Below are 22,564 nucleotides of genomic sequence, written 5' to 3'. Positions count from 1 at the left end.
CTGAAGCAATAAAGTCAGAAGGAATAGAACCTAAACCTTAAACGTTGATGCACGAGGATACCAGTAAAATCAGCAACTTTTCACCACAATAATGATCGTAACAAATGCAGTGACAGAAATCTTAAAAACATCTAAAATTGGATTCCGTCCCTTGGAACGTTGAGTGCGTACCTATGACTTCACAAGCAAGTAGAGTGAGAAAACCCTCGTCGACAGTTGTCTCATTAATCGGCTCTCAATAGCTGCGCATTTTGGATTTATAACTAGAAGTCAAGTTCTTCAGACGTTGAAAATAACATTGGTGCCGTCGCAGCAAAAATCCAACAAAAAATATTAAATACAAAGAATCAAAGACTTAACAGGTGACAAGCCGCCTTCTTCACTGCATGACTACAAGGAACTAAAAGATACATTTTGATACTTGTTCAGTAATTGAAATGATAGTGATCTGAGCATATTATGCACCAGTAAGTAAATTCATGGACAGAGGAAGAATGAAACATCCAAAATAGGTCATTTGCAGTCAAAAACCATTTTCAGTGACCAACATCACAACCCCATTCCTAAAAGCAGCCAATACTTAATTTATAATATGAAGGTGCAATTTTACAACTTTGAACAAAGCAAAGCAAGAAATGATCAAAAATATAAATAAGAAAAAAAAATAAACATAAAAAAGGAACTATGTACAATTTTTTTTACCTAAATATGATTATTAGTGAGAGCCTCCAATGGCGATGCAGGAATTCTGATGAAGTGTGATCCTCTTTAGAGGAGGCTAATGAACATTGTAAGATACAAATTTCACATGCAGAGCAAGCTTGTGCTGCCAAACGTGACCATCTCAGCAGGTGCAGTTACCATCTCCTTGATTATCAAATTGCAATCAATGTTCCTTGATCAGAGGTCTGAAGGTTTGTATATGCAAAACAAGTTATCTTGTTTGGTAACTGTCATCTGCATAAATAGATACACAGGCATCCACTGCACCAATAGAAAGGAGTACTTTGTAAGGGTGGAAAGTAAGACAGCTAACAGAACCTATTCTCTGAGCCATGAAAGTGGGGTAATATCTGATCGTGCCTAGCTGTTCTCCTTTTAGGCTGAAAACCTTCACAACTTGCTTAGCCGAACCACTCGCAATAATTGGGGCATGTCGATGAATTGCCAAGGCAGTAAGAGAGCCCCTATGTGCATGAAAGGTAAGATATGGTTCAGATTGGTTTCTGAAATCCAAGAACTGTATATCCCCTGCCAGCGATGCACTGACAATCTGCATTTGAATAGCCAAATCAAGCAAGAGAAGATACGAAATAAAATAGCTACCGTCCGCCAAATATTCGCTAAGGAAATTGCCAAGAGAGAATTCAAATAACACCAGAATTTCAAGCGTTAAATTCCAAACCTTAGTCGGATCAAGTCCAGGCTGAAAACCAATTCCCACAACCTTCTCCACCTGTGTATGAGGTTGAGCAGTGCAGACCAGCCTACAAGACCAGATGTAGAAATTCAGCAAATATATTGCAGCAGCGAATGATAATAAAAGGAAGCTTCAATACCAGACGAAAAACAAGTGATATTTATGATGCCGAATTAATTAAAAGGTTTCTAAATCAGATATGAGGATACTGTTTCAAAAAATACCACCAGGGAAATAGAGTTTTTGCAATGTTTTAAGGAGCATAGACTCCATACTCCACAGATAAACTAATATCAGTATCAATAAAAACATGTGCGCACACAATAACTCAAGTTGCGTGCAAACATATTACAGAAATTGACACCTTTACCAAATAACAACGAGAATTCCATATAGCAGACATTTCTCATGGAGTAGTTTCCCACAAATTTAAAGATTAAAAGAAACAATGAAACTCGAGTACAAATACATTGTAGCCATATAATGGCCTGGGAGAATATTATTACTAATTTCAGATGCAACCATGACTGCTTATTGCTCAAAAAATTTCTTCTTGCTATTTAAAATTTTGAGCAGTGCAGGTGAGTTTATGATTGGAACGATAAGATTTTGATATCATATTATATCATGTTGATAAGGTTTTAGTACTTTTGTAAATATAAAATATATTAATTCTTCTTTTATTTTTCCTATCGATCCATCTCCATTGTTAAAGTACTTAGTCTTTGTTGATGAGAGGGAAAAAAAATTAACAGGGAAGGGAAAGGAGAGGGAAAGCAATTAACTGTAAACAAATGGGAATACGAAAAAAAAAGCAGGAAAAAAACAGCGCTGTTGATCGGCCTCACTGCCAAACGAGGCCGCCGCAAGGTCACAGTGGCTTTGAGACTTCACGGAGGCCACTATGCCCATACCAGTGCAGATCAGCTAGCGAGAACGTTAGATTCTGCCCATGCCGACCGACACGGTGCATTCCATGGATAATTGAATCAATTCAAGCATGCTAAAGCTCTTATGTCAAAATCATTGAAGCAAAGCCAGTTTTAATAAAGTATTTCATTCTCACATTTCAGGAGTGCGAATGTCATATATCCTGATAGTACCATCGATAAAGCCAGCTGCAAATTGACCACTGTGAACTTGAGAAGCAGACTGCAGAATGGAGATTCATTGGCATTAAGATTAAAGAAAAGTATAGAGAACCAATAAGAAACGTAGAAGATTAGTGAATACCGTAATGTAGACATGATATCTGCACATACAGTTATGAGTGTAAATACAATAGATAGAGCTAATCACAAATATAAATATTTACCTAACTTGAAAATGATAAACAAACACTTTCCCATACACGTTTATTGTTTTTTCCAAGCACAAGAATGAGATTTTTAAATGAGCATTTTGAAATTTCTAATTCAGCATTTTGAGATTGCAATAATTCCAAAGGAAAAGATGCATGCACAAAAAAAATATCGCCCACATGTAATTTCTCTACAAGTAGAACTGAATAATTTGCAGGACACATTTCAACCATACTTTTAGAATTACTAATACATTGTCCTACTTCAAGAACAAATTTCAGAATGATGATGTCATACTAAAGTATCAAAGAACACAATGTTGCCAAAGTGACTGGGACAGTTTACAAATATTTTTAACTAAATGAACAATCTTTCAATAAACTAATGAGGAAGAATGCAACATGTGTTGTAAAGCAAAAGAGTCTTAACATATGATGCTCAAAAAAAGTATTAAAGCCACGAGCATTTTAGAGTCTAGTTTGGATTGTAGATCTAAATGCTGATGAGTAGGGAAACTATGTCTCAAGGATTCAGGTTGAGATTTTATCTCAATTTCAGCTTTGGTTGAAATCCTGTATGCAAACATAATCCATCCAACCATGCCCACCACTAACAATACATGGACTAGACATTGAATAAAACAAATCAGGCATATAATGTGTCTGAAGCACTCCTGATGAAGAATTGATATGCCAGAGAAGACGCTAACTGTTTCTTGAATTGGATTGTAAGTTAATTTTGCTACAAATGCCTATTTCTGAATTACTTTTCTACATATTAAAGAAAAAATAATTAAAATAGCTCTCACCAATGCTGATATGCAGTTGTCAGATGACGATGGGATGGAGCTAACTAGCTGTTCTTTGTCCAGATCCCAAATCAGGACAGGCGATGTGTCACTAGAAGCATACTAAAATTAAATCAAAAAATAATAATTGTGTCAGAACCACATGGATGACCAGATACAAAGATAACCTAAAGGTGGTACAAGAGTATAAATTGTAGTACCAAATAGCCAGACTGCTGCTGCCAGTCAACAACTGTAGCTGTACCGCGAGCAGCACTCCGATGACCTGGGACTGAAGAAAATGCTGTTACAAGTTTCTGTTTGCCTCTTACTGTGAAATTTTTCCAAAAACGAACATTTCCATCACCTAGAGTACACGAGTATCAAAAGCAAAATCTGTTAACTAAGAGAGACTCTCCAGTAAACCAATAGGTGATTATGAGGTGGCTTACTTGAAGCAACTAGAAGCAAGCTGTCATCAAGTTCATTCACAAGGGAGAGCTTGGATATCCCTCTATCAGATGATTCATAATTATCAAAATTGTTCAAAGAAGTGGCTTCTTCATAATTCCATACCCTGCAAATATTTCAATTTTAAGCTAATGAAACTACTATCCCAATACCCAGACCAAGTAATTACAGGATGATCAACATTTTACATTCAGGATTAAACCTTATGGAGCATTTTACCAAAGGAAATGTTGAAGTGTCACAAACAAAAATAATTTATCTAACTTTTTGGCACAAAAGTGCAAATAAATTAAGTAATATGTCTGCCAAATATAAACCCATCCTATAATACATCATAGGGTAGATAATTTAAGGTTCCATGGGATGTGTGAGGTTACTAAAAAAATAGAATAAAATATTAATACAATTGAGGAGAGATTTAGTGTACTTCCAATAGATTCCAAAATACGAGGATCAAGGAAATGGGTGAAGCTGGGTGAAGTCCTTAAGATGGTATAAATGTATTAAATATCAAAGATTACCATTGAGATTCTATGATTAGATAAAAAGAAATGATTAACATTGAAGGTGTTGGAATTAGAGGCAGACCAAGGAAACCTATAGTGATTCAGTCATAGGATGAGTTTCATGTCACCATCCACAGACAGGAGGAATAACCCAGCTAGCTGTTGTTATATTTTGTTCATTGGATGTGATTGATCATGTGGTGGTGAATATAAACGTTGATTCTTAGCCACACTTGAATCAAGATTTAAAAAATTATAAACATTAAAATGTTGACAAAAAAATTAGCACTGTCTTAAAGAGAACTTAATAAACATCAAGTACTAACAATACTGGCTAGACACAGATATAAACATAGATACTATCTTTAATCAAGATTTAACATGGATTTATGCTGTTGGATGGAAAGATTTCAACATATATGCTCTAGTCTTCTATCTAAAATGTTGACAAAAAAATTAGCACTGTCTTGAAAGAGAACTTAATAAACATCAAGTACTAACAATACTGGCTTTTCGTTAGACAAACAACTCACTTCAGACCATATAAACCTATAGATACTATTAAGCTGCTCAATTGAACCACTGTAAAGAGAGGCAATTATATATGGAAAAAAATCAATTAAATCATATTAATTTTCATAGACATTTGGTCTGCTTATTTAATCTAGAAAAGCTCAATGAACTGTAGTTCAGATCAATCTTGGCAAGCTCACATTCTTTAGGGCATGTTTGGTAAGGAGTAATTAGGCTTGTAATGTAATCAGGATTACATTACAAGATGATTTATTTTGTTTGGTAACATTTTAGAGATATAATGTAATGTAATTGTATTACAAAAGAGGAACCAAGATATGTAATCTGGATTACAAAGGAAATAGTATGTAATCCGATTACATTACAGATTCTATTTTTATCGTACCAAATATACCCTTCCACTTTATTAATAAAATTAATAATTTGATAAAATCAATAATTTATTAATTATAATTAATAATTAATTATTAATAAACTTAATTAAAATAATTAATAAAAGTATTAATAAAATAATTATTATTAATTATTAAAATAAGTATTAATAATTATAATTAATAAAATAATTAAAATAATAAAATTAATAATAATTATTATTAATAATTTAAATAAAAATTATTTATTATTATTATTAATTAATAAAATATTTATTAATTATTTTAATAATTTTTATTTTATAATTTTAATTAATAATTAATTATTAATAAAATTAATTAAAATAATTAATAAAAGTATTAATAAAATAATAATTATTAATTATTAAAATAAGTATTAATAATTATAATTAATAAAATAATTAATAATAATTATTAATAATAAAATAATAATTATTAATTATTAAAATAAGTATTAATAATTAAAATAATAAAATTATTAATAATAATTATTAATAATTTAAATAAAAATTATTTATTATTATTATTAATTAATAAAATATTTATTAATTATTTTAATAATTTTTATTTTATACTTTTAATTAATTATTATTTAAACTAATTAATTATTTTAAAAATAAAAATAATTAATTAATTATTAATAATTAATTTTAAAAATTAATAGTTAATAATAAATTATTAATTATTAAAAATTATTAATTAATTTTAATTAGTAATTAATAAATATTTTAATAATTTTTATTTTTTATAATTAATATAATTATTAAATAATTATTAATTTTATTAATAATAAAAATTAATAATTATTAATTATTAATAAAATAATTTATTTTAAAGATAATAAAAAGAATCTTTATTATTACATTTATTTTTATTTTATTTTAAAAATTAGGAGGGTATTATTGGTATTTTATAATAATAAAAATTAAATTCCTTACTGAAAATAATGTACACCAAACACTAAACACTGTAATGTAATCATTCTTGTAATCAAAGATTACATACATTCCTTCAACCAAACATAGTAATGTAATCAAGATTACATTACATTACATTACAAACTTGATTACATTACAAGCGTGATTACATTACGTCGTACCAAACGTAGTCTTAATGAAATCATTAAATTACATAAATGCTCATTGAGTCTAAGAATCACTATGTCAAATAAATGAGGTAGAGCTCAATCGAGGAACAAGATTCATGTGCCAAAAAGTTGGACAAAATGATTTAAAGATGAGAATGAGAAATGGAATTATGTCAAACTGCATCCATGGTTCAATTAAAGAATCCAACATAGCTGACAGAACGAATCATGACCATGACATTGAAATTTCAGGACATGTCAAATATTTCAAGGATGGGGCAGATTATAACAGGCCTAGAGTGCTATGAGTTTATAACATCTAGTGTTGTGAATAAAACAAAATTCAAAGAACAGAAAAATAAGGCAAATATTCTAGAAAGCAAGTTCCATAATATTAATATTCTAGTGTAGTTTATAGAAGTTCTAACAATTACTTTGATATTAATATGAAAGAAGTTATAGGAGAAATTTGTTAGATGTGTTACCTGATCTGTTCATTCTCATCAGCAGCAACTACAATTGGAGAAAATGGCAAGAGCAATGAAGCCTTCGTGCCTGTTTCAAACTTGGTGTCCCAGCTAGCAATTTGATTGGAAAGTTTTATATTAGCTGGCACAGCAAAAGGTATGCTAGTCAAATTTGCCCAGATAGATAAAACAACCAACACAAATAATATTATGAAAAACAAGTGCAATACAAATAGATTTTGTATGGCATAACGATTAGCCTACTCACAAGAATGTCGGCATTTAACCATGCAATCTAAAGCAATTCTCTCTCTTTCTTCTCTTCTAGAAATAGTTTCTTCATTGTCATCAGTTCCAGCAGGAAGTGGTCTAGAAAAATGACCACAACTCCAGTTATAGATAGTTGATTGTGGAAGTAAGCTACGCTCAGAACCACCAGACAATCCAGCAGTTCCTAGAAGTGGATCAGCTAATCCAGTATCTGGAGAATTCAGTTGATGTGGCCTGAACTCCAGAGAGCATACTCGGCGCAGTCCTGCCATATAATTTTGACGAGGAGGGCTAACTGGAGGGGTTCGGAAAGCCACAGATATCTGACCTGCATTAACTAGTATTTATATATTTAAAAATGGAGAAGTTGTGGACTTAGAATAACAGCATAATGCAGAAATTTCGAATAAGTATAATGCAGAAATTTTATGCGATGGTGCAGGAAAATTCAAAGGCTTACAAGCAAACAAAAAGAAGAGATAAGTACCAGCATTCAAGTCAAACCATGAGGATGAACGTGCCAATCCAGGAAGATTAGAAGTGCGAGATGGAACAGAAGAATCACCCGGGTGTATGCCTAACCTTGGAGCTTTAGTAACCACTAGTTCAATACCAATTATGGAGAGTGCTCTTCGGGCAAGGTTTGCAACACGAGGAGAAGGATCCTTTGCCATGTTACACAAAGCCATAGTAAACTGAGAACATAAAGCATTATCAAAAGGTCTTACTCTAGAGCAATTAAGGACCCCATTACTACCAATTTCTTTGGCCAGTATCCCAGAATCAGAATGAGAAGAATCATCAGACAGTGGAGATCCATACATTATGCCAACTGATGCAATAGGACTACTTTTGGATATCCTTCCTTCTCTACCAGCTGTACTATTCTCACGGTTACCTCTTAATACAGGACAAATATGTGAGATGGTTCTTCCTGACTGCATAAATTGACTGGGTGATAAGCTATTAGGATGATTTATGCTGGCCAGAGATGGCAAAGAGCTCAGAGGCTTCCAATTTTCGGCAGCAGTTAACTTAAGAGGTTTGTTGTAAGAAAAGGCAAAGCGAGCAAGAGCTGTGAAACAATTGTCTTAATTAATAACACCTTAGTTGTGAAATCAAATTAAGAGCAGAAATTTGAGAATCCAATAAAAAGAAAACAACATTTCCATATTGGTCAAGGGGTGGGACCTCTCAACAAGAGAACACAAATAGGAAGACTCTCAAGAAGTCAATGACATTTTGATGCGTAAATAAGTAAAGCTTTAATAGTTGCACATACCTACAGCAACCTCAGCCCTCACCAAAGGACTTCCATCCACAGCAAGTTGTAGAAGATTTTTAATGATATTCAACTCAGACTTTATCTTTTCATCATCCTCAAAATCCTCGTCAACTCTATGTCCATCACCAAATGAGACAGATGCAACATCAATAAGAGTCCCCAAAGCAAAAACAGCAGAAGCTCTAACCTGCCAAACAGATGTTGAACTACAAGATCGAATTTTCCTAGTAAAACATAGACTACAAAGATGTATAAATTCTACCTCAGGCTGTGGCTCCAGCAATAAAGGAAAAATAGTTGCTGGTCCATCTGCTTGAGAACCTATGATTTGTGCTTCTGGAAAATCTTCCCAGAGTTTTCCCAGACATAAACAAAGCCATTGGAGAAGTAAAGGTTCAGTTTGCCCATGACTTGGATTAGCAATTTGTAAATGCTTCAGGCACACATTTATCAAATTTGCTTGAATGCATGCTTCTTGTCCCCGCCGATGTCCATCCACTACAACTGCCAAGACAAAAGCAGCCATTGCTCGCTGCTCAGCATAGGCATCCATGCTATCAAGAAACCTGATAAAATATGTGTGACCACCATCTTTCACCAGATCTACCTGACAAGACTGATATCATAAAAAAAGTAAACAACAAATTAGTCATTCTCTAGAAGCTAGCAAAGACATGAATTTGAAACAATCAATTGTGAATGTCTTAAACCTATGCTGCAATTTAAGTTCAACATGAAACAAAACTACTAACTGCATGATAATACCTTATCAAGAGCAAGAATTTTGGTCCAGATGAAGACCAGTATTTGTCGCAATTCAGTAGCAGTGGTTTGTAAAAGCTTTAAGACATAAGGAAAGATGCCAACAGACAAGGCCTAGAAGAAAAGAATTTCAATTAGAACCAGATAAATTTAAACAAATTCATGGCTATTGGCCATGGAAGTTAGGAAGGAAAAAAAACCAACAAGCAACATTCACTTGCCAGATCCACAGCCCAAGGTCCCATATCAAGGAATCTTCCTAAGAGGACCAATGCATGGAATCGATGAGACTGGCTTAATAGAACCTGAAAAGAGTTAAAATAGATGTCAGTTTCCATTGCATTGTTATATATCATAATTATGGTTATCAACTACACTACAAGACAGCACAATAAATAGGATGGGAAAAAATGCCTCTGTTAATTAAGCTTTGATGATTAATTAAACAGGAAAGATGCTAAAAACTGTCAACTCTTCGCGAATAATATTTTTAATTATTTAAAGCATGATTGTTCTATCAAAAGGTGGATTATTATGGATGTAGTCCAGTATATATTAATTTTATTCTACAGAGGAACACCTACATCAAGGTCAGCAGTCTAGCAAAAGATAGAAGGATAAAAGTGGATTAATATGCAGGATGGTTGTAATTGCATCAGGTAAAGTATGTAGGAGTATACTTTTCAATCAGTATGGAGCACAGATGAATGGCTTTGTGTGTGCCTAGCACAGAAACACTGACAAAATAAGGGAATGCCAGCAAAGAGCATCAACACAACCAGAATCATGTCAAATGGGATTTGTCAATGGCTTACCTAACGAGAAGAGTCCTATGCATGAGCTACTAAGTTCAGTGGACAAAGGTCAATGAGTAGTCTTCTCAAACAAACCAAAAGCACAGTACCATGTAGTCATTCTCCTCCTCTTATCTGTATCCTTCCACTTCTTCATCTTCCTCCCATAGTCCCTCTCCCGATCACTAGAGATCAGCACAAACTCAAATTAACAATATGGCACAATGACAGGATAGCATGGAAGCGATCCAATTCCAACTCCATGATTCGGCACACATCTTACTCAAACTTAAGTATATGACACAGATGTGTGTCTTGTTTTTACACATGATCAATAGAGATCTTTGAAAGTCCACTCAAAGTGTTGGGATCAAAGACACAAGTACGAATTGGGTAGATAAAGACTAAAGAGCCTAAGTATCAGAATCAAGTGCATGCCATAACAAGATCACAATCCTTCAGCAAGAGGAGTGGTTGGTAGATGGCCTTGTCCAAATATGCATTAGTGCTTGTGTAGAATATCAACTCTATGAAGATAGTCCAAGTGCAAAGATACCATGGATGTAGCCAATTATTACTATATTTGACAGTCTACTTCACTAAGGAACCGTTCCCTAAATTAGGAAAATCAATGGTGCTTAAGAAAGTATGCTACTTTAACATAGCAGGCAGAAAACTAAGGAGTTGGAAATTTACTGCTATGTCTTAAGTGCCTACCTGAAGAACTATTGGTAACTGCTCTGGTGGTTTCTTGTGTTTGGAGCCATGGTCTAGCCACACCTCAAAAGCTGTCAGTTGCTCTGTAAAGAATGGGCTTGGCTGATTTAAACAAAGCAAAAAATATCAGCGAAGAGTCTCAAGAAATGACAGAAAAAAGAAGATCAATAAAGTAGCTCAACAATCTACTAACAACCACAAAGAACCTAAAGAATGTAAATCAATTCTGCAAGAAGATAATGGTACCTGAAAGTCAGCATTTGGATTAGCAATCAACTGTGGAAGTTTAGACAAGCAAATTTCAGCAGCCATATCCCATGCATCCCTGAAATGAATAATACATATGCTAAGTATAGCCACGCAAAAGGTCCACAGTTGTGCACAAATGAGAGAGAGAGAGAGAGAGACCGGAAAATTCACCAAATACCTACCACATATGATGCTGATGAGTTGGTGGCAACAATGGATATGAAACAGGAGAGCAGTTGGCAGCTCTCATAATTCGCTCAGCAAGTAAGAAATTGCGAAAGAGACTTGCAACTAACAGGTCTTGCCTAAACAGTCTCTGGAAAAGATCTGCGCAATTGCATTTAACACTATTGTACAATCCTTTCACCTTCTAGAAACCTAAAAAAACAATATTACTAATACCATGAGGAAGGACATTCCATGCAATTGTGTCAGTAACAGCAGTAAAAATCCAATTCAGCTCCCCTAGAAGTGTCTTTCGTTCATTCTGAAGCCCAGGAATTTGATCGATAAGAGAGTAGTTGAGAGAATCATGAAGCAAAGATCGAGAGGAAAACCTGAATAACAAAGATTGTGAAATCCTATATTTCAAAGTCCTAAAGCCTTAACAGAAATTGCAAATACAAAAAAATATCAATGCAAGATTTTGAAACCTTTCCATTAGACCAAGGTAGCAAGATATAAAGAAGGGCTCTGAGACCTAAAAGATAAAGAAAGCCACAGGAAAAAAAAAACATAACAATTTAAAGTTACAAAAATCCATAAATATATGACAAACAATCCAAGCACTATCTACAAAAGTGCAAGTCGATTCAGGTGTATGCCAATGTAATTAATTTCAAATAATCCAATAAGATGACAAAGAATATTGATACTCTGAGGTCCAGAGATTGCTTGCTTGGACAGAAAACAATAGGGAATTAAAATGACCAGAGACTGCAAAATAACTTATGAAGACTGAATTTTACAACTTTACCAGCTTTTCTATGTCTCTATCACTAAGTCTATTATCCAGTTATTAAGCTGATGCTAGCAGATTAAAGAATTTTTTTCACTTAATCTATTATCCAGTTATTAAGCTGCTGCTTAGCAGATTAAAGAATATCCAAGCGCCAAACTTGCTAGCAGCAAGAGTAATTTCTGTCTTTTCATGTAATTTCCCACAAAAACCATTGCAAATGTCTGTCAAATTTCAGAGTGCAATCTTTGCCGAGTCAGTGACAGTTATTATAGTCGTGACTGCCTAATGGAGACAGCAATAGTCTGAATTAACCAAAGCATCCGCAGTTGAGAACAAATGTGGTCTCAATCTATTCATCCTGTTTCAACCACAAGCCATCACACAGACCCAGTATGATACATGCAATCGCATGGAGATAGAAACAAACAAGTGAGCACACTGACTGAGACACATCCCAAGCCTGATACATGCTCTGATACAAGAAGATAAAGATTGAGAACAAACCCAACAAATTTGACCATTGAAGGCTTTCATCTATTTAAGACTTATCCAGGCTCGTATCTTCCCATCCAAAACATTATATATCAATTATTAACCCAACTCTCTTTTCCTCTAAATTCAATCTTTCTTCTTGGATGCTCAATTTCTGAAAGCTATCAAGACTAAGCTTTCTACAGGAGGAAATCTTGTGGCAAGGTATTAAATAAGTATCGAACTAATAGTTCCTTTTTTTGGCTTAGCAGTGAAAAAAACTGTGAGATAGAGATCAAGACTTCTATTCTTATTTTTACTGAACCACACGCATTGAATGAATTTTTTTGCCTTTGTTAAATTAGATCTATGTAACCTAGCCATTCAAATTAGACAAAGACAAACTGATCAAAGAGATAAATAAGAATATCTTAGCAAAGAGTCAAAACTCAACAACTTTTATTTCTTTTCGCGCCCTGTTGCACAATCTGCTGAATGCCTAAATCTACTTTCCAGACTACTGTTGGGAATTGAAAGGGGCAATCATCATATCCATCATCAAATACTCAGATGCAGTTAACAGATTAGTCATATGACAACCAAACTAAACCTTGATACAATAACTTAACAGAACATTTATACCTCAAATTTAGCATAATACTAATTACTCAAGGCAGCACAGGAAGTCTAAATTTCATGAACAAATGTAACACAAAGTAAAACAAGTGAAACCCAAAGCCTTAAGATAACTGACCAACGCAATGCCATTTTTATAGGTGTAGTGAGGCAGGATGTGAACACATCAGCAGGAAATTCAACACTTTGTGGAAGAGTCTCATGTGCTTCACAAGCAGCAAGCATAATAAAATCCTTTGATGAGAAACCAGAGGCAGCAGAGGTATTCCAATCTTGGCGCTAAGAACGTAGAAGATTTGAATGCATCAAAATATTGGATATGAGTAAACAGTTTGTCAATGTAACAATCATATTTATACTCTCTGTTGGCTAAGATAGAAAACCTCTAGAAAGGCTTTGACAATCATCCCTGCTGCAGAGCAGTCAAACACATAGATTGAAGGTGTCTTAAGCCACGAGTTGAGCTCATTGATAGGTAATGGAATATATTGTGTGTAACTCTGTTCAGAATGAAAAATTATATACAATAAATATACCAAACAGCACTCTCTGTCAGAAAGGACCGCATATTAATCACAGAAAAACCTTGTTGAAGACCCAAATTTCTCCATTTGCTGTAGGCTTTGGCACTCCATGCCCATTATAATGAAAGAGAACCCTTTCTGACTTAGCATATTTCCGGCAAGTGTTACAAAGCTTCTTCACTTCCTCCACTGTGGGATCAAGTTGAAGCTTATAACGAACCTGTTGCTGTTGCCCAGTTAAAGGTTATAATAATATCCAATAGTGAAGTTCATAGATGAAAATCATTGCAGAAGTTAGATTTTGCTGTACCCGACGCTGCCAACATTCATATTGAGCATGCAATGCCTTTCCAATTGTTTCAAGAGCTTTTGGAGCAGCCATAGAATGAGGATCTGAATAACAAAAAAACTGTCAAATAGCAATCTGAAATCAGATGAGAAGACCAGTTAAATTCTTATTACTAGAAGAGCTGATACAATGATTAGTAGCACTATAACTCCACAATTGTAAGCATAGTAAATTGTGTAAAAGAAATTCTAAAATCAACCAAAATAATGCAGCTTGACTAGAACATGCACCAGTACACAGCTAATTTGGTGTTTACAATAACTTGGTGCCCTCCATACAGAATGGCACTTCAATCCCACATGGTTGCGCCTAGTGTTCTGTGTAACCAAGAAGGCAAAATGGGAGGAAACAACAAAAGAATAGAGAGCCTGATAAGTAAAAGAAGGTATTGTTGAGCCTATGCTCTAAAGAACATTTGATATTGAAGGAACAATCATCACAAGATCAACAATCTTCTACTTATTAGTGACCATGAGAAGGAAAAACAAATCCAAAAGAAGAAGAAACATAATCTTAACAGAAAGAAATAATACAATTAATAAAATTTTCAACATATAAAGACCAATGCCACTGTCTGCAATTGGCATGATCCCCATCACAAACCATGTCAGATACTTAGACAATGAAAGTGAAAATGTGAAGACCATGCTCATATATCTATAATGGTCTAAAAATCTGACCTGGCCTTACATCGATAAGAGGACGCAATGTATCAAAGAAAGAGAGATCTAGAAAAAAAAGCTGAAGCCATGTAAAGCGGTAAAACACAAATTCCTATAGAATTATGACAAACACAAATTAGCAGAAAAAAATCAATAAATAGTAAAAAATCAAACCCAGACAGAATGGCAATCCCCTCAAAGATACACCATAGGCAACGCTTGCTTAAAGTACAAACCATCTCCAAAGAAGCTTCACTACGGCATAAAAAGACAATATGATTGCACATAAAAAGACATTCAGTTTTCTCAGGTCTACTAAACAGTTCTCAGTTTTTTTTTGGAAATATAAGGATGAAATGCCTCCTCCATCCTAGCTTATAAATTTTGTCACTGGAGCAAGATTTAAAATATCGAGCCATGCCGAGATTTCGGTCCCGGACCGGAACGATATAATTTCGGTACCGTATCATACCATGCCGGTATAGTTTCGGTATTTTAAAATATAAAATATATTAACTAAAATAAAAAATTTAATCTAAATATTTAAAAATAAAAAATAAAAGGATAATTTTATAAGGCTTTAATTAAGCCTATTTAAATTATCCCCAACTATAATTAGAAGTTGATTATTAAAACCTAAGCTAAGAAAAAAACCGCGACTGACCACGCGTAACTGGAGGTGCGCACGGCCCGGGCGACACCTCCGGACGGTATCCCGGCCGGAACGCCTGTGCCGGTCCGTTGGCAAAACGAAAATTTTCACCAGTATTGCGCGATACGATTCTAGATTTCAATCCTTGCACTGGAGATATCATTTGGAAATGTCTTCCCTACATCGCTTAAGTTATCAAATGATTATTAACGAAGTGCATCTCCATGACAAGTACAAATTCAATATGAAAACTTGGATGAAGTGACCTGGAAAAATGCATAAATAGAAATTAAAACAATTTGATTGAAGATAGCTATACTTGCTCAAAGATGAATGTAATGAATTGCAGAACCTATTTAATTTTGTTCCCTGACTATCAATGGACAAGAAGAGGACAGAGCATGGAACATCCATAAAGGCAATCCCAGATCATCGGCGGGGGGTGGGGGTGGGGGTGGAGGGGGAACATTGATTCTCATTCTAAATCATGCAAAGTGAATTTAAAAAAATAAATAAGCATAAAACATCATACAATCACAAGGCAAACACTTCATAAAATACACACTTATCAGTACATCAAATAAAGAAAAACTTCAAAATTTTAGAATAAACTAAATTCGATATAAACGGCAAGAGAGAGTGGAAGTAGAAGTCAAAATTCACCTATCCAACACTCCATCTGAGCACAAGGAGATATTTTTATGACATCAGGCGGGTTCACACCAATATTTAAACATAACACGAGTGCTACACAACCTGTTTTAAGCTGTATTATAAAACTCAAAATTAATAAAGAAGACGACAACCATTCAAATTCAAAATTACAAGAAACAGAAAAAATTATGCTGTATATCGCATTGTCAATAAAGTACAAGGAGAAGCATAATGAACAAAAAATTGAGAATTTAACAAAGAAAAGTCAGGGATAAACACCACCATCTAAGCAATAAAAAAATAACAGTTAAGACATATATTTCTCTCTCTGTGATTTTTCCCTTGCCATCAGTTTAATATGAAATCTTGAATATGTTATTGCACTTCTTCCTCGAAACATACAACCATATGCTTACAAACAGGATTTAAGAATAGAAAAACAGTTTTTGTATGTGATGTGACATCTTGAATTGGTAAGGCTATTGCATAGTCACCATCTCCATTAATATTGTAAAATGAAAGTAAATTAGTACCCAAATTTGGCATCCGATTGCATATTAATATGTAGCAAACTAGTACTGAATTTGACATGTATTGAATGCCAATTTGTGTGATAGTTTCAAACAGAACTGTCAGCTTAACTAAGGATTCTCCCAAAACATGATTTGGCTAATCATATTGGGAGATAATGCAAATACCAAGGCAAAAGCAACACAATTGAGTCATTGTAATAGCAATCCCATCCACATACCAGCAACAATTTTATCATGAATTCATGTTACATCTTAAACCAATTATAGCATTGATAGTTTAATGAATTTGTTAATTATTTCTATATCTTACCCCCCCCCCCCCCCCCCCCCCCCCCCCCCCCCCCCCCCCCAACCCAATGTTCCATAATCCCCAGATAAAGAGTATCTTCATGATCTTCAAGGCAAGATGGAGGTCAATTTTCAGGAAAATTTTGCTCATTCTCTCTAACTGATACCATGTTGCAGCAGAACATATATAGTGGTTATTTCTGATAAAAAAAAAATACCAACTATGCATTTTATTCTAGGCTTTTTGTTTTGGCAGAGTAACATATACAATATTCTAATTTAAAACCAATTGTAAGTTTATAATCAAAATCCAATTGCTAGTGTAAAAATTCATGACGCCAATAACCATCTTCAGTGTCTAGCCTATTCTTGTTATGCATTATCTGATCAATTCTAATACCATCCTCACTCAAGTAGATGGAATGAACTCCTGAATCATTAAATGAGATTCAATTATAAGTCCTTTGGAAACAAACAATAGATTATAACAGATTCACTTAGACCTAAAAAGGTGAATTTTACATTTTCTGGTTGGCTTGTTAAAAAAACATAGGCTCCCAGAAAATAAAACAGCGACAGTGCATTCATAATTTATATCTTTCCAGTGCTAATGTTGCTTCCGCTTTCGTAGCCGTACTATAAGGTAGTGGTTTCTCAAGAAAACAAGAAGCCATGAGCCATCTAGTAGAATTAGGGACATCTTTTCACCGTGGAGACAAGCATATCATAGCAGCTGACAGGAAAATAATACAGGAACACATTACCCGGTCCTTGGGCCGCCACTTCGACACCAACCCGTTGTCTGAAGGTCCTACCTCCGTACAATCCTCGAAACCTTCATGAAGAAATTCCGAAAGCACGACTGTCTGAGTCAAGTACGCCATGTTATTGCCTTCGGCGGCTGCAGCCGCCGCCTGGAAGTTGCTCCCAGACGGCTGCGCCGCCTCCTGCTCCCTCTCTCCCTCTGCCGCTTCCCCATCCTCCCTGCCAGAGAACTCATCCAAATGATGCGAAACAGACGGCGACGACCCGGACAACCTTGACGCCATCAGATCTCCCAGCGCCATCCAGTTAAAGGTCCCCCAGCCTGGCCGCAGCCATCGCCTCTTAAACGTAAACCGCTACTCAACAACCACCCCGGCTCGTCTACCCGTCCCCGATCGGCGGATAGCGGACTCGCAGCCTAATCGACGAAGCCGTCGTCCCACCGACTCACAGAGATCTGGAGGAGGAAGGAGAAACAATCCCAGCTCTATCGCGACGCTCGCCGGCGCGGCCGATGCAAACCCTAGGTTCAGGTTCTTTTCCCTTCGCGAGGGCCGTCGAGGCGGGTGCCGAAATGGCAAGATGAAAGACAGATGCGCCGACGAAAGAAGAAAAAGGAAAAAAATAGTAAAAGCGCTAAAATTATCGATAAAAAAAAACTTATATTGCAGTTGTTTTTCCAGCCAAAAAAGGTAAACTGACTAGCTAACACGAGCAAACATAAACTGTGAAGAAATTCAAATCTTCACCAAGCCGCCCACCCACCCACCGCGCTCTGCGAGACTGCGACGGCCTGAGGCCTGAACCATTCCCTGCCCTATTTGCCTTTCGGCTGCAATCCTTGCGTTCCAGAAATGCCCACGGCCGTCTCCGCCGCCGATAAAGAGAGCGGGGTGACGATGGGCGAATGTTGGCTCGCACCAGATCTCATGAGGCGAGGTGGAAGTGGCTCGCACCAGATCGGATGAATGGTTGGGTGGGAAAGGAGGTGGTCGTTATTGGCATAGAGATTTTCAGATTTGGGTTGTACATTGTAAGTGGTCCAGTAGATTTCAGCATAAGACCGCTGTCCGATTCACCGTCCATCATAGATCACGCGCAGATCTGACCGTCTAAATATGGGAATGCGATATCCTACATAAAAAATGGTATTTCACCCGCGACTCACTGCCGCTGCCGCCGTGTCGTCCGACCACTATTAGCCATTGGGCCGGCGTGATCGATGCGCCACTCGCTGGCGTGTCGACCGACATCGGATTCCGGCCGGATTGTGGTCGGAATCCGACGTAATTTGGCCGGAAACCGCGCGAGCCACTGCCGGCCACGTTTCCGGCCAAATCGCGATCGAAGATCGGCTGAGGAAGGACCCCCGGCTGGCAGCGGTGATCAGACGGCACGGGCGAGGGCGGCAGCAGCAGTGGTGGATCGAAGACGGTGCTCACAGAGTCGCGCAGCACCAGTCGCTCAGTAGATCATTTTCCTATATATATATAGAACGAATTCAATGAACTGGTAGCGGGACATTTTTCACTTTAACGCTAGAATTAACTACTTAAAATATTCATAAAGTTTCTTATTTGATTTTATAACAAAACAAAAATTGTTATTTAATTTTTTTAATGAAAGTTTTGGTTATCAAATTAACTAAAAAATATAAGAATTAAAATTTTCAAATCCAAGATGTTTAAGATAGGCAATGGGACAAAGTGAAACATTTTTACAAAAATAGTTAGTTTACCAGTTTTGAGATTTTTATTGAAAAATAAAAAAATAAAGTAACTTGAGAAATGTGTCAAATATTAATCTGGAATAGAAACGTATCAGCAGTGTTCAAAAGCTCTGAGTGGGATAGAAGAAAAGTATCATAAATCCCAAAACCAGTAAACTATTTGCATGTTTCTTTTGGAAATCTGTGCTTCTCATATGATATGTCAAATCTTATACGTTACTCCAAATCTGTGCTTCTTTATATTTTTCCAGATTATATATCTCAGATTAATTGGGTAACCATTTGATGTCTCAAAGGCTTCAGGAAAAGTGCAGTTGAACATTTCACTGAAACCTTCTGTCAGCAAGGTTCATGAAACATTAGTGTGCAGAAGTTGCACTGAATTGTTACGGAAAAAAGAAACTTTAATTGCAGACTCAAAGCTTGCACACCCATTCATGTATAGAGTTACATCGTGCAGTCCTTTCCTTGGAAGATTTAGTTAGATTTCTGGTAGATTTGGTCAGCCATCACTTTCAGATGCTGTCCTTCTTCTTAGGTTCCCTGTTCAGTGGTGATAAGCAATGTCAGTGAGACTTATCAAATGGTGTTGGCAAATTCACTGCGTAAACTAGAGAACTTTTCTTGGTAGTGGATTTTATTAAAGATTTTGCTGTCACCTGCTTTAAGTGATAGTGATACTCCTTAATTTCTTGCTTATATACAAATTGTTTTTTCAATAGAAGCTCTTTGAATAAAATTGATTCCAGTGATTTCAGAAACAGATTTTATCAAGAATTCTCCCATGATGGTCCTGAGATTAGTACGTGATTAATTGAGATCAAACAAAATTTGCTTGAACACTTTGACAATGAGATCGTGGTACTCGTCGGAGTTGAGCGACAAGTAGCAAGCGAGGAGCTCCTCCAAGTCTGTGGAAGCGCGGATGTTGTGCTCCACGATCATCTCCATCATGGAGTTCCGGAAGTCCTTCTGCGGGTCCGACGACGCCTTCACCACTGCGAAGGCGCTCTCCGGCAGCGCCCTCCTTTGTCTCCGGGACGCCACGCTCCGGTGGGCCAGCCGCGGGGAGTTGGCGCGCAGCCGAAACTGTCGGAGCCCGCCGGGTGATGACGGCAACGACGGGCGCCTCTGATCTCGCCTCTTGTTCGAACCAAACAAACACTTGTCGTCTTCCAGTACCGGCTTCGTGGCGACCGGCCTGAGATTGAGCTTGACGCAGTCGCCGGCGTCCGAGTCGACGGTGATGTCGGCGCCAGAGGAGGCGATTCTGCAACAGCACGGGTCGGACTCGCTGTCAACGAAGTCCAAGCCTCTCCGCGGCGTCTCGAGAGATGCTAATTCGGAGGCTACCAGCTTCGTCCGGGCAGCGGGGGGCTTCTTCCTGTTCCCTCTCTTGGACTTCCTCGGCGGCTCCTCGGCGGGGAACCGGTCGGCCAAGGCCTTGCCGTTGGAAGGGGAGAAGGAGAACCGCGCGCCATCCACCTCGGCTCTTCTGGAGTAGTAAAAGGAGGCTCTGCCAGGAAGGAGCTTGACCGCCGCCGCGGCCGTCGGCGGCGGCGCATTCTTGATCTTATATGCTCTGTGGCTCATATCCCTGAGCTTGTAGAACCAAGCATTGGGCATGATGTCAGAGAGCCTAAATCTATAGTTCCCCATTAATCCCCCTCCAGCTCAAGAACACATCTTTTTGGAGTCGGAGGAGGAGATAAATAGGGAGAAGAGGAGGGGGCGATCGGTGACGAAGGAAATAGACTTTGGAGGCGAAGCTTTTTCTGCTTCTGCACGTACGCAGTGGAGTATGGGGCTCACTGTCCGTCTTTGTCCCTAGAAGAGATAAATGAATGCGTGCGAACGAGAATAAAGGCAAGCAACCACCTGCAGCTAAACAACAAGAGCTAAAGATAGGGAAGGACGGAACGGATTGTTTACTGCGCAGATGAGACAAGAGGCTTCTGCTACTCGAAATGGTTGCGTTACCAGGATGAACCATGCAGGGTCCTCTCGTGTTGTTTTCACGGTGCCGTCGATCGATCGGCTGGTAGCGAGAAAAGCTGTGGAGTGTGGAGGGATTTGAGACCACTTTTCTGTGGATTTAAAATTTATCCATCGAAATGAACACTGGTAGTTTGATTGGTGGTTGAATAGAGATAAATGGCAACGATAAGTCTTTCTTTTCTGTCCTAGTAGATAGATTCTCGTGGTCTCCACATCATTCAACGTGTCTTTTCCTTGGATCTTCTGCTGTCCTTCCTCATGCACGTACTGCTGCTTATTATTTTTGTCTGCCACTTCAATATGTCACCGCCAGATTGTCGCTCTGTTAGCTTTATTTAAGTTGTCGGCGAATAGTTAATTCAGGCATTTTGATCATCAGGAGTCTTCCAACCTGATCTTGTCGTCTGCCAGCACAGGACATTTGTCGATCTGCATAGCCAGTTCAAATTTTTATTTGGAGTACGTGGCTCGTGTACAACCTCCGATACGGTTGAGGCCTGTCAGACTGTGTCTACTAATAAAAAGTTCATGATCCATGGAACACGACCGTATTTCATCTGGGAGCTATGAGTTAGGGATGCAAATAATATAGGATACTTACTTCTTAATACTTTTATACATCTAGGATTATATAATAAATAACAAGTAATCCTGATTGATTATTCTAGTAGAGAAAATTTTTATCGTTGCTTCTATGGAGTATATATATTGTCGAACCATATAAATTTGAATGTTATTCTCTCTCACACTTTTCTTTTCAATTATTTCATATTTTGTATAGGAATTTATTGCACATTTTTCAACAATTGATATTAGAGCATGAGTTATCATGTATGGGATTTCATTTGCGAAATTTGATCTGATAAATTCGATGGAATTGATAATTTAGGATTGATAATTTACGATCATGGCAAAGGAGGATTAAAGATATGTTAGTGTAATAAGACATGATAAAGGCATTATGAAAAAAAGAAATTAGAAGGGATGGAGAAGATAAATTGGGAAGGATTACGAGCAAAGTCTGTGACAACTATTAGGTTTTGCCTGACTGATTACGTGATGTATATATTATATTATGGATGGGGAATCACCGGTGACAGTTTGATAGAAATTATATTGAAAAGTCGATATATGTCCAAATCCTAGACAAATAAGCTTTATCTTAAATAAAAGTTATTTAGGGTTTAAGATGTCAGAAGACACATATATATGAGTTAACATATCAATATATTCAATCAGATTATAAGTGATTTGAAATGAGTTGACGTAAAGATTGTAGAAGAAGATAAGACACCGATGT

The 22,564-nt window shown here is 36.7% G+C and overlaps 2 protein-coding genes across 6 annotated transcripts; both read right to left on the bottom strand.

Moving 5' to 3' along the window:
- Positions 1 to 577: 577 nt before the first annotated feature.
- On the bottom strand, positions 578 to 18,081 carry LOC141833137 (regulatory-associated protein of TOR 1-like). 5 transcript variants are annotated; one of them, XM_074720520.1, is made up of 23 exons: positions 17,537 to 18,081; positions 15,961 to 16,063; positions 13,945 to 14,027; positions 13,696 to 13,860; positions 13,494 to 13,610; positions 13,229 to 13,389; positions 11,445 to 11,599; positions 11,225 to 11,369; positions 11,040 to 11,118; positions 10,794 to 10,895; positions 9,504 to 9,587; positions 9,286 to 9,396; positions 8,783 to 9,136; positions 8,518 to 8,707; positions 7,723 to 8,310; positions 7,234 to 7,572; positions 6,984 to 7,107; positions 3,961 to 4,085; positions 3,730 to 3,875; positions 3,530 to 3,631; positions 2,487 to 2,572; positions 1,406 to 1,487; positions 578 to 1,273 (listed from the first exon to the last, which is right to left on the bottom strand). In XM_074720520.1, exons 1-23 carry the CDS (start codon positions 17,837 to 17,839, stop codon positions 935 to 937), a joined length of 4,083 nt encoding a protein of 1,360 aa, XP_074576621.1. In that variant the 5' UTR covers positions 17,840 to 18,081; the 3' UTR covers positions 578 to 934. The 5 variants fall into 5 exon arrangements, with proteins under 5 accessions (XP_074576621.1, XP_074576624.1, XP_074576622.1 ...); XM_074720523.1 differs by having other exon boundaries at positions 7,234 to 7,563; XM_074720521.1 differs by having other exon boundaries at positions 13,696 to 13,854.
- Positions 18,082 to 20,051: 1,970 nt separating this feature from the next.
- LOC141832771 (transcription repressor OFP1-like) lies at positions 20,052 to 20,925 on the bottom strand. Its single transcript, XM_074720154.1, has one exon. It carries the CDS (start codon positions 20,923 to 20,925, stop codon positions 20,077 to 20,079), a length of 849 nt encoding a protein of 282 aa, XP_074576255.1. The 3' UTR covers positions 20,052 to 20,076.
- Between the last annotated feature and the right edge of the window lie 1,639 nt (positions 20,926 to 22,564).

Source organism: Curcuma longa, chromosome 8, assembly GCF_044706935.1.
Source record: "Curcuma longa cultivar G26 ecotype Majalengka, Jawa Barat chromosome 8, ITB_CL_G26_1.1, whole genome shotgun sequence".
NCBI lineage: Eukaryota > Viridiplantae > Streptophyta > Magnoliopsida > Zingiberales > Zingiberaceae > Curcuma > Curcuma longa.
Note: the sequence above shows the minus strand (reverse complement) of the source record. Positions and strands in the feature narration are given on the sequence as shown.

Bases quoted from the DNA above. Each gene is read 5' to 3' on its own strand.
- LOC141832771 (XM_074720154.1), bottom strand. From the start codon at position 20,925: ATGGGGAACTATAGATTTAGGCTCTCTGACATCATGCCCAATGCTTGG.
- LOC141833137 (XM_074720520.1), bottom strand. From the start codon at position 17,839: ATGGCGCTGGGAGATCTGATGGCGTCAAGGTTGTCCGGGTCGTCGCCG. The intron at 7,573-7,722 runs GTACTTATCTCT...TATAAATACTAG, and splicing joins ATGGTTTGACTTGAATGCTG to TTAATGCAGGTCAGATATCT. The intron at 2,573-3,529 runs GTGAGAGCTATT...TCCATTCTGCAG, and splicing joins ACAACTGCATATCAGCATTG to TCTGCTTCTCAAGTTCACAG.